This window comes from Aquarana catesbeiana, linkage group LG05 (assembly GCF_042186555.1).
Source record: "Aquarana catesbeiana isolate 2022-GZ linkage group LG05, ASM4218655v1, whole genome shotgun sequence".
NCBI classification, from domain to species: Eukaryota; Metazoa; Chordata; class Amphibia; order Anura; family Ranidae; genus Aquarana; species Aquarana catesbeiana.
Window position 1 is genome coordinate 137313158 of NC_133328.1, and position 12199 is coordinate 137325356.

General features: G+C 40.7%; 1 protein-coding gene across 1 annotated transcript; it reads left to right on the plus strand.

Moving 5' to 3' along the window:
- Positions 1–217: 217 nt before the first annotated feature.
- On the plus strand, positions 218–1434 carry LOC141144487 (uncharacterized). The gene is made up of 2 exons (XM_073630227.1): positions 218–665; positions 750–1434. Exons 1-2 carry the CDS (start codon positions 233–235, stop codon positions 1136–1138), a joined length of 822 nt encoding a protein of 273 aa, XP_073486328.1. The 5' UTR covers positions 218–232; the 3' UTR covers positions 1139–1434.
- Positions 1435–12199: the final 10765 nt, after the last annotated feature.

Genomic DNA, 12199 nt, shown 5'->3' on the forward strand with positions numbered 1-12199 from the left:
CACGCTTCAATTGGTAATAGGTGATGGACTTAAAGAGACTAAATTAGTCAATGCAGCTCTCGCCAAAGCTTCCAGGTTGAGCTCCTTGTTACACACAAGCACCTCTTTCAAGGAAAAATTTGAGGAGGAGTTTGGACAGCGTGGAATCCCTGCCTCTGTTACCACACGCTGGAATTCCACACTGAGGCAATTGAAATCAGTGGTCAGCTATGACCAGCTGAAACTGACTAGAATGCTTGAAGATGGGGGACACAAAGAGACTGTATTCACAGCTAGAGAGTGGAATCAGATTAAGGAACTCGTGGATGTCCTTCAACCTTTTGGAGAAGCCACAGACCTCTCACAGGGAGAAAAACTTGTGACAATAAGTGCTGTTGTACCCTGTATCCTTTCTCTGAATCACCACTTGGAAAATCATAAAGAGAGCGTGCGCTACCTTGGTGGCTTGATCCGTAGCCTGCAAGAATCACTCCAAAGACGATTCGAAGGGATCTTTGTCAATGTGAGGATGGCAGATGAACAGAATGATGTAGCAACCTTACCCTTCTCTGACCCTCTATACCTAAAAGCTGCTCTGCTGGATCCTTCATTTGGCACCATGTGGTTGACCCATGATGTTTTGGCTACTGAAAATGTCAAGGAGGCTGTGTCTGCGATGATAAAAAGTATGTTATGTTTTTGGTAATAACCCGTTTGCAGTAATAACACCTGAGTGCATTGAGTCACTGTTTTATGCTTGTGTTTTTCAGACTTGATTCTCAAAGAGGACTGCAAGCCCACCCCAACAACCACCGATGAAGACGAGCAAATGCCAGTGGCAGAGTCAGAGAGTCAATCTGGGCTGTTCACAGCATACCGCAAAAAACAGAAGAGAGATTCATGTTCCAGTCCCCAAATACAGCTGAACCAGTATTTAGACATTTGTGATGGACAGAGCTGCCTTCAGTTTTGGGCCATGAACAGGCACATGCTCCCCTCTTTGTTCAGGGTAGCGGTAAGAGTAATGTCAGTCCCTGCATCAAGCGCACCTGTTGAACGTGTGTTTAGCCATGGTGGGGTGATAATGCGACCCCATCGCTCACAACTGAGCGAGAAAGTACTTTCAAATTTAATTTTTTGCAAATGCAATGCATTTTAGGTGGCTATTCTGAGAATAGCCACTTAACATGCATTGCATTTGCAAAAAATAGTATTCTGAGAAGTGAGAATACTATTTTTTGCAAATGCAATGCATTTTAAGTGGCTATTCTAATAACTAAGAAAAAAGGAATAGAAGTAGATAGGCGCTGTTTCCAAGCCTGGTGAATTCAAATGTGTTATTCCCTTAGTGGGAGGGCAGTATGGAGTGGGAAAGATTGTAAAGATATTGCCTATAGTATAGTGAATGTTTATCCCGTGGAATTACTATAAAGGTCCTGGATGTGCATAAGTCAAGTTGGTTGTCTGACTTAATAAAGTGCAGTGTGTGCTCTAAAAAAGATATAACTTAATCCGTATAAATATAATATATCCATATATAAATGAACCCTATTTTTAAATTAAAAATATTTGTGCAAAATTATGTGATCCATAACGTAATCGATAATGTACATATGTAGTGAACAAACAAATATATATAATCAAGTGCTTTCAGTGCTGCTACAAAAAAAACCCCTGGATTCTGATGGATATTCCAATGAGTAAACCTTTCAGTGCGTGCCTTAATCCGTGTTCTAATAGTGATTGATTGCACTCACCAGATCCTAGCAGCACTGAAAGCACTTGATTATATATATTTGTTTGTTCACTTCATATGTACATTATCGATTTACGTTATGGATCACATAATTTTGCACAAATATTTTTAATTTAAAAATAGGGTTCGTTTATATATGGATATATTATATTCATACGGATTAAGTTATATCTTTTTTAGAGCACACACTGCACTTTATTAAGTCAGACAACCAACTTGACTTATGCACATCGAGGACCTTTATAACACATTTGAATTCACCAGGCTTGGAAACAGCGCTATCTACTTCTATTCCTTTTTTCTTATATCTTACTCCACCTAGTGGAAGTAATCGGTAGTGGCAGCAGTTCCAACAACATTCTTTAATTTTTAAATTTTTATTCCATTGCATGCATCCCATTGCGCGGGTGTTTCTCCCTCTTTTTTCTATTCTAATAACTAAGCTCAAAGTTTGAACTTGACACAATGCCAAATTGCCAATATCTGGACACTTGAAGAATGGTGATGGGAATACTATTATTCTCATCACCATTCAAGTGTCCAGATATTGGCATTGTGTCAAGTTCAAACTTTGAGCTTAGTTATTTTCCCCCTCAGCAAGGACTACATTTTTTTCAGGCTTGTTGGCCATTTAATTGCTGAGTGTTCTGCTCCTTGTCTGCTGTTTGGGCATTCAAAGTGTTTCTTTAATATGCCAAGAATAAAGCACTAAGCAGTTTTGTTAATGTTGAAAATAAAACAAAACCTTTCCTGAAAACTGACTTTTAACTCATTTAAAGGATGGAAATGGGGTAGATCAGTATTTTGACTTAATTTGTGACTTGACCAAAATAAATGACTTGACTTGACTTGCTTGCCTTCTAGCAGGGACTCGACTTGGCTTGCTTGCTTTTCGCCACAGTGACTTGGGACTTGCTTATGACTTGAAGGTTAAGACTTGAGACTTGCTTGTGACTTGCACATGTGTGACTTACCCCCATGTCTGGTTTGCACACATTTGAAAATGTACAGTATGCATAGGCTGCCATGCCCACATCAAAACTTCTCTGTGAACTGCAATCCTAACTCTATAAATTTCTAGAGTCTCATAAGTTGGAGCACATATAGCAGTAGGATAAGTGCAGGTATGCATGGAGGAAGTCCACCTCTTCTTAAGGGCATAGATACTCACATGACGCCCAGCAAGGGCATGATGGCAGCGAAGGCATTCAGCGCATCCCCGCACCCAATTCAACCAACTGTACAAAAAAGTAGTAACCACCCCAACCTATAATTAGCCTTTGTTCTAAGATGCACATGGAAAAGCAAGAACAACACTAACAAATACAAGCTTTCCCAGAACACTTGCCAGCCTGCAAAACCAAATTGACCCTGTCTAACAATTTACGTTAAAAACAGAGTGTTTTGTTTGCACACATTGGCAAATATATGAGATAGCTGCTATGCCCATGTCAAGACTCCTCTGTAAACCGCAGTCCTAACTTTATAGGTTTTTACACAATGGCAGAGACATATTACTGAGTCAATACAAATTACATCTCCATACTGTGGCTAGAGCGTCTCCCCTACCAGAAGTGACCTTCCCTTCCTGCCTGAGAGCTCGGTGCTCTGTGATGTTGTCATGAATAGGGATGAGCCGGATGTTCAAGTCAAACGTAAGTTCGACTCGAACATCAGGTGTTCGCCTGTTTGCCGAATAGCGAACAATTTGGGGTGTTCGCGACAAATTCGAAAGCCGCGGAACACCCTTTAAAAGTCTATGGGAGAAATCGAAAGTGCTAATTTTAAAGGCTTATATGCATGATATTGTCATAAAAACAATAAAAGTGAAATATTCCTTTAAATATCATACCTGGGGGTGTCTATAGTATGCCTGTAAAGTGGCGCATTTTTCCCATGTTTAGAACAGTCCCTGCACAAATTGACATTTCTAAAGGAAAAAAGTAATTTAAAAATACCCGCGGTTATAATGAATTGTCGGTTCTCGTCAATACAGATAAAAGTCATTGAAAAAAATGGCATGGGATCCCCCCGCCCATTACCAGGCCCTTTGGGTCTGGTATGAATATTAAGGGGAACCCCGAACCAAAATAAAAAAAAATTGCGTGGGAGTCCCCCCAAATTCCATACCAGGCCCTTCAGGTCTGGTATGGATATTAAGGGGAACCCTGCACCAATTTTTTTTTTTTAAATGGCATAGGGGTCCCCCTCAAAATCCATACCAGACCCTCTAGGTCTGGTGTGGATTTTAAGGGGAACCCAGTGCCCCCCCAAAAAAAGGCGTGGGGGTCCCCCCAAAAATCCATACCAGACCCTTATCTGAACACGCAACCTGGCAAGCCGCAGGAAAAGAGGGGGGCGGGAGAGCACCCCCCCTCCTGAACGGTACCAGGCCACATGCCCTCAACATGGTGAGGGTGCTTTGAGGTAGCCCCCAAAGCGCCTTGTCCCCATGTTGATGGGAACAAGGGCCTCATTCCCAAAACCCTTGCCCGATGGTTGTGGGGGTCTGCGGGCGGGGGGCTTAGCGGAATCTGGAAGCCCCCTTTAACAAGGGGACCCCCAGATCCCAGCCCCCCATTTGAAATGGTAACAGGTACATTGTACCCGTACCATTTCACAAAAAAGTGTCAAAATGTAAAAAAAAAACACAAGACACACTTTGGGACAAGTCCTTTATTAAAAAATAAAAAAATAAACATGTCCCACGCAGTCCATTCATCTTCTTCTCTCGTTCCGCCGACGGACCAAAAAATAAAAGAAAAAAACCTGCAGGCCGCCACCGATCCGCCTCCATGGGAGGCTCCCACTGTCTGATGTGCCCTCGCAGTTGACAGTTCTTATATAACTGAGGGCGGGCCCACATGGTGACATACCCGGGTGACCCCTCTGATTATTATTATTATTAAACAGGATTTATATAGCGCCAACAGTTTGCGCAGCGCTTTACAACATGAAGGCAGACAGTACACTTACAATACAAATCAAAACAGGAGGAATCAGAGGGCCCTGCTCGTTAGAGCTTACAATCTAGAGAGGAGGGTCAAGTGGAAACAAAAGGTAATAACTGTGGGGGGTGAGCTGATGGAGACAATTAAAAAATAGTTGTTAGGTGTGGGTAGGGTAGGCTTCTCTGAAGAGAAGGGTTTTCAGGGATTGAAGAAAAGTTCAGAGTCCAGGACTACACCTAGAACCTTGGCATGTAGGGAGGGGCTTATAGTTGTGCCATTGATTTTAACCGAGAGATCAGGGGAAGGGGCATATGGGGGAGAAAAAATTATAAGTTCGGTTTTGGATAGATTGAGTTTGAGGAAGTGGTGTGACATCCAGACTCATATATCTGATAGTAAATTAGTGATACATGAGGAAACAGAGGGAGTGAGCTGAGGGGTAGAGAAATAGATTTGGGTGTCGTTAGCGTAGAGGTGGTATTGGAAGCCATGGGATGCTATCAGCTGACCCAGGGAGGAGGTGTAGATTGAAAATAGGAGAGGTCCAAGGACAGAACCTTGGGGGACCCCAACTGAGAAAGGAAGAGGAGAAGAAGAAGTAGAGTTGTAGGAAATGCTAAAGGTGAGGTTGGATAAGTAGGAAGAGAACTAGCAAAGAGTACAGTCATGGAGACTAAAGTCGAGGAGTTTTTTGAGGAGGAGGGGATGGTCAACAGTATCAAAGGCAACAGAGATGTCCAGGAGTAGGAGTACAGAATAGTGTCTATTGGTTTTGGGCGTTAGTAGATCGTTTGTTAGTTTTAGGAGAACAGTTTCTGTGGAGTGTTGAGGATGAAATCCAGACTGAAGGGGATCAAGAAGGCTCAGCGAGGTGGACGCTCAGTTGGTTGTAGACCAGACGTTCGAGGAGTTTGGATAAGAAGGGGAGCAAGGAGATGGGACGTAGGTTGTTAAGATTGGATGGGTCCAGTGAGGGCTTTTTAAGTATGGGTCTGACAAGTGCATGTTTTAGAGAGTTGGGGAAGATGCCAGAAGAGAGGGAGAGATTGAAGATGTGGGTTAGAGAGTGTAGCATAGAGCCAGAGGGTGAACATAGCATTTGTGAGGGAACAGGATCCAGAGGGCAGGTGGTAAGGTGGACATTAGCAAGTAGTTTAGCAACCTTGTCTATAGTGGTGGGGTTGAAAGAGGGAAGTAATGATTGTGCCTGTCTGCATGAAGTGTGAAGCGTGGAGGGTATCGGAACAGTAGAGATCTCCTCACGAATTGTATCAATCTTCTGTTTGAAGTTTGCACGGGACTTCCCAATGGCTTCCCCGTGGCGTCAGAGGGGGGCGGGCCACCCATTTAAGTAACTGGGTTGCCCCGCGCCCTTCTGACGCCACGAGCGTGAGCAGGTTTTTTCACCCATTGGTGGAGGCATGCCTGACACAGGAGGAATAGAGTATTAGTAAAAGAATATTTATATGTGTCACTAATTGCACTGTATGTGTGTGTTTCACATATCACAGTTACTAAGGACTGAATAAGGAATTTATGTGTTTTGTTTTTTATGTTTGTTTTTTGATGCACAGCAATTTGATTGTTGTGCTACACTAATTGAGAGATATAACTTATCGAGGCATGCAGCCTTGGTGGCCATCAAAGGGAGGGCAGTAAGCATTTCCCTCCTTCCTAAACAGCAAAGCCTTCCCCCCTTGAATAGCACCTTGTTCCAATGTTCAGAGACAGGGGCCTCCTTCCCTTGTCCTGTTCCCCAAAAGAGATGTTGAGGTTTGTGGGAGGGCTTCTTGGAATCTGGAATCCTAGGCAGTCCAGAAATCTCTTCCCCCTTGGGAATGAATATTGGGTACAGTAGTACACTTTCTTACTCATTCTCACATAAATTCAAACTTAAATAAACACTGTGAAAAAGTTGTTTATTTAATATCCCTCCTAAAAAATAGTAAATGACCCCTGATATAAACATATTGTCAATCACATTCTCTCACAATGATCCATCATGCAGTGAGGTTTCCCCGCCCCTAGGGTGATCTGTGACAATATGTTGCCTTCCAATTTTGACTTGCCTCAATATTGCCACTACGTGACTGATCCCTGGGTGCTGTAGATACAGAAAACTGCCAGTGGATTATGGGTGATATCATTAACCAAACATGAGATTTTGGCAGGGGAGTTGGACCAATATGGCCAGTTTGTATGGTGGTTCACCAAATCATGACCCGCTGGGTCGAACTCACATTCATACTGAACTCAAAGTTTATTCCTAGTGATCAGTCCTAAATCTACATCAGTTCTCATACTGACCTAGTTTCCTTTGTTTTTCCAAGACCAAAGCGTGCTTGCATTTTCTCAGTTGGCATTATTGTCTCATTTATAATACTGTATGTGCTATATTCTGCTACATGACTAAAATCTGTGCTTCTGAGTGAGGTGTAAGGAATTGCTACAGATAAATGTGTAGCCTGAAATATGAAAATGACATGAGAATGAGATTTACAGGTCAAAACAAGACCATTCAAATGATTTAAGATGTGAAGCTAATTTTAATAGATCCAGACTGTTCTGTGGAATTTTCACTTCAATCGGATTCCCAATAGAATGTACAGCTTGCAGATTATTAGCACATCTTCACACTGAATGTTACCATGTTACAGCATAAATCAGATCAATTCCTACCTTTAGCTCTTCACAGCTATAAATATATTTTCTATGTCTTTTTACTTTTAATATGCTATGCACTAAGTCATAGAGTGGTGTTTGATCACAATGACAAATCGGTTTGACAAACAACTTCCTTTAGTCCTCCTACATGCATTTTAAATCAATTCATACTATACATTTTTCAAAGCTGATCTTTGCAAATACTCCTGAAAGTGTGCCCTTTAAAAACATTAAGAAGTCTCTCCAAGCTCCGTCAGAACTCCTCATCTTGTTATCTAGCCAGATCATGCATAGTACATTTTAAAAGAACACAATTTATCCCTTTCATGAAAAATATCAGTTTATCTTTTCACAATGAAATGGTATTTGCCTACTTCCCTCTGGTAAACTGAAAATTGCCGTGCAGAATGCTAAGGCTGAAATGTTTGTTTGATCTGCAGAAATCACTAGCAGAAGGTTGTCTCATAAGAGCCTGGGGCTAACAATAGCTATTACTGAGGTGTTCATAATCCACTGCTTTTATTGCATCTTGAATGCATGTGTGCCAGAACAAGTGTTTTTCTTGATCTACAATTCAGCGTGCCCTGAGGATGATTAACATTTTGACGGTTGGTGGAAAAAGCAGATTCTGTGCAGGATGAGCATTTATTTTGTAGTTTGCATTTTTCCTTCTAATAATTTGTTATCATGCAAGGGTTAGTAGATGTTTAATAAAAAGCATATTAATGTGCCGTTGTTTAATCCCTAAATGACTAAAACATGGTATATAAGCCTGAGGGAAGGTCAAGTGTTGTATGTTCAATTGTTGCTCTGAATCCCAGAACATCGCTGTGACACCAAAATATTTCACAGTCTAGTTATATCTACAGCAACTGTATGCAAGCAGGTGAGGTATAATTAACTAAAACCCAAAAAACTGAAAAACAAAATGTTTATCTTATCCATCCTTCCTCATACCAATTTTTTACTCACTCCAAAACTAAAGAAACACTTAGAAAGGTTGGGGGGTTTCCAACTCAAGGCTAGAGAGGAGCCAATACTGGAATAGCAAATCCATTTGGCAAAATAAGTGAACTGGTAGAAGGAATTTTTTACAGATCTTTACATGGTGCAGTGAGAACCCCCCTAAAAAATGTGATGTGGCTGGCCTAATTACAGCTGTACTACATCAAGCAATTCTAACCTAATCCCAATTCTTAAAGGCAAATAAATATCCATGTGTAATGTGTGTTACCAACTAAAACTTACTGCTTGTCCTTTAATTACAGGCAAGTGATCAAACACTAAGCTTTGAGGCATGGTCTTATTCAAATGCCATTTGGAATTTTCAGGCTGAAAATGGATTGTTTATATTACCCATTGTCTGTAACAGAGCACTTTTGGAGCCATGCTGCTAGGTGCCATTATTATCCATGAATCATTTTATGGTTTGTGCCCAAAGTGCTGGAGTATTTTTGTTTCTCAAAAGCCCAATACCATGGATCTCAAAACATTTTAATTTAAGCATAGAGGCCATAATATGCAGTACATGCCAAGAATGCAGTGTACCACAACACATGGTATATGCATCATGGTGCAATGGGGTCTGTTGTACATTGAGCTCTGCTGTACAATGCATTGGGATGCCACTTGGATGTGATATACAAAGACCATATAATTGTCAATGACACTTGGCCAAGAGTCACCACCTAATTCTACATTTCCACTTTAATACCAGGCATCTGGCTGCATAAGTGGCATGAGCTGCACTGAGTATTGCTATAAAAAAGCCTTTTATTTTCGTTTTTTTTCCTTTTCTTACTCCGCAAAAATTTCATGTAGACGTGAAGACACAACAAGTGCATAAGTGGTCCCAGTTAATGCCCTCCTGAGAACATTTTCATTTTATCTGTTTCCTCAATGCCTTGGCCTCACCTCATACTACTTAACAGTAACTGTAAGGTGTAGAAATTAACCACTTGCCACCCAGGCCAATTCTGACATTTCTCTCCTACATGTAAAAATCATATTTTTTTTGCTAGAAAATGACATAGAACCTCCAAAACATTATATATGTTTTTTTAGCAGAGACCCTACAGAATGGCTGTCGTTACAACTTTTTATCTCGCACGGTATTTGCGCATCAATTTTTTAAATGCTTTTTTTTGGGGAAAAAACTGTTTTGATGCTTTAAAAAAAAAAAACAGTAAAGTTAGCCCAATTTTTTGCATAATGCTTAGAAATTGCACACGCTCGTAGAATGGCGCCAAACTTCTGTACTTAAAAATCCCCATAGGCGACATTTGAATTTTTTTTACTGGTTACATGTTTTGTGTTACAGAGGAGGTCTAGGGCTAGAATTATCGATCTGGTCCATCTGGTCCACCAAAAATCTCTATGGCAAACATCCGGAGCAGGCGGATCCTGTCTCCGACTCACCGATGGCAGCGTTGAGTCGGTAGAAGTACCAGAGGGCGGTGGGAGGGGGGATAGCCTCTCTCGCAGCCCGTAAGAATGATCAAGCACCTGAACAGCCACTATGATCCTTCTTATGGTGTAGGGAATCTCCAGCTGAAAAAGACAATATCTGAATGTTGCCTGTAGCTGCAGGCATCATTCAGATATGCCCGCTCAAATTCAAGGACGTCATATGATGGCCGGCGGACAGGAAGTGGTTAAGCTAGAGATTCATGTTTAATGAACTTTTAACAACCTGGCAAGCTGTGCCAAGCCTACTTTACAATATTAAAAGTTTTAACCTTGCAAATAAGACTTTAACCACTTCAGCCCCAGAAGAATTTACCCCCTTCCTGACCAGAGCACTTTTTGCGATATTGCGTCGTTTTTACTAACAATTGCGCGGTCGTGCGAGGTTGCACCCAAACAAATTTAACATCCTTTTTTTCCCACAAATAGAGCTTTCTTTTGGTGGTATTTGATCACCTCTGTAGTTTTTATTTTTTGTGCTATAAACAAAAAAAAGAGCGACAATTTTGAAAGAAAAGCAATATTTTTTACTTTTTGCTATAATAAATATCCCCCAAAAATATATAAAAAAAACTAATTTCTTACTCAGTTTAGGCCAATATGTATTCTTCTACATATTTTTGGTAAAAAAAAATCTCAATAAGAGTATATTGATTGGTTTGCCCAAAAGTTATAGCATCTACAAAATAGGGGATAGATTTATGGACACTTTTGACACTATTTTGGGACCATTGTCATTTATACAATGATCAGTGCTATAAAAATGCTGATCACTGATTACTGTATATATATGACACTGGCAGGGAAGGGGTTAAACACTAGAGGGCGATCAAGGGGTTAAGTGTGTCCTAGGGAGTGATGGGCTACCACTGACATGATAGCGATCACTGCTCTCCATGACAGGGAGCAGTAGATCCCTGTCATGTCACTAGGCAAAATGGGGAAATGCCTTGTTTACATAGGCATCTCCCCATTCTGCTGCTCCGTGACACGATCGCAGGACACCGGCGAACATCGAGTCCGCGGGCACGGTCACGGAGTACGCGTGGGAATGCATGCACCCTGCCGGTGGCGTGTGCATGCCCACAATGCTGCGTCTTAAAGGGGACATACGCCCATTTGCGCAGCCGTACCATTGTGCCGACATATTTTGTCATGCACTGGTCAGCAAGCGTTTAAAGTTTGGGGTGGTTTTATAGAAAGTGACAGGTCCCATAAAATCCAGGCTTTTTGTTGCTAACATATTCAGCATGTTTATTGTAATGAGAACAAAAGAAAGCATTCTTTGATGCAAATACCATGTTCAAAAATACTTTACTGTACACACTTGGAACAAAATGAATGACAATGAGAAAATAGGTTATTAAGCTACATTTGTTAAATGCTATCACTTGTCTTGAGGGCCTTGGCAGTTAATGCAGTTTCCCTTTATTTGTAGCTTCTGTCATCACTGCTGCACATGACGGATGTAGTTGCCTTAACTGCTTTGCAACATGACAGTGACACAGATAAACACCCTTGAAAGTCAGAACTACTGATAGAAAGGGGCTTAATGTGAAAGACCAGAAGCCAGTGGTCAATTTTTATTTCAGATCATAGTTACCTGCACACTGCATTAAAAAGGTATTTATTCATAAAATATACTGTAAACAAACAGCAGCTATATATTTTCTTATTTTCTATAAATATTTGATTTTTTTTTCCCTCAGAGATTGTCTTATTTAACTTTCTGCTAAAGCTGTGTGCATTAATGCTGCATGGACCTTAAAGAAGCTGGAACACCACAAAAGCTTGTCCTGAAAATTTGGAAGTTAATGCAAATAAAAAAAGTATCATGGACAATACTCAATTGTTCTTTCCATAAATATTTAATATATGAGGTGCAATTATAAAATTTTACATCATTTATATTATTATTTATATAAAATAGTGTATCCCCTCTTCTTAGCAAAATGGGCAAAGCCGCACAAATTATGCCTTTAGGTCCCTAGGTCAACTTTGCTTCCCCACTTGTTTTATGCTATGCACTGAGAACAGAACACAACAGCAGTGCACAAATGGGATTACATGTAAGTAAGTGTACTGTATTTAACTGTGCATTATATCCACTTTAGCCTCTGAAGGTTTTACCCCCTTCCTGACCAGAGCACTTTTTACAATTTGGCACTGTGCTGCTTTAACTGGTAATTGTGCGGTCATGCAATGCTGTACCCAAATGATATTTTCTACCTTTTCTATAACAAAATACAATAAACTAAATTTTAGTTTTACAATTAGGCCAAAAAGCATTCAGCAACATGTCTCGGGTAAAAAAAAATTCAATAAGCGTATATTTATTGGTTGGGGGGGGAGTTTAAAAGTTATAGTGTCTACACACAAAAGG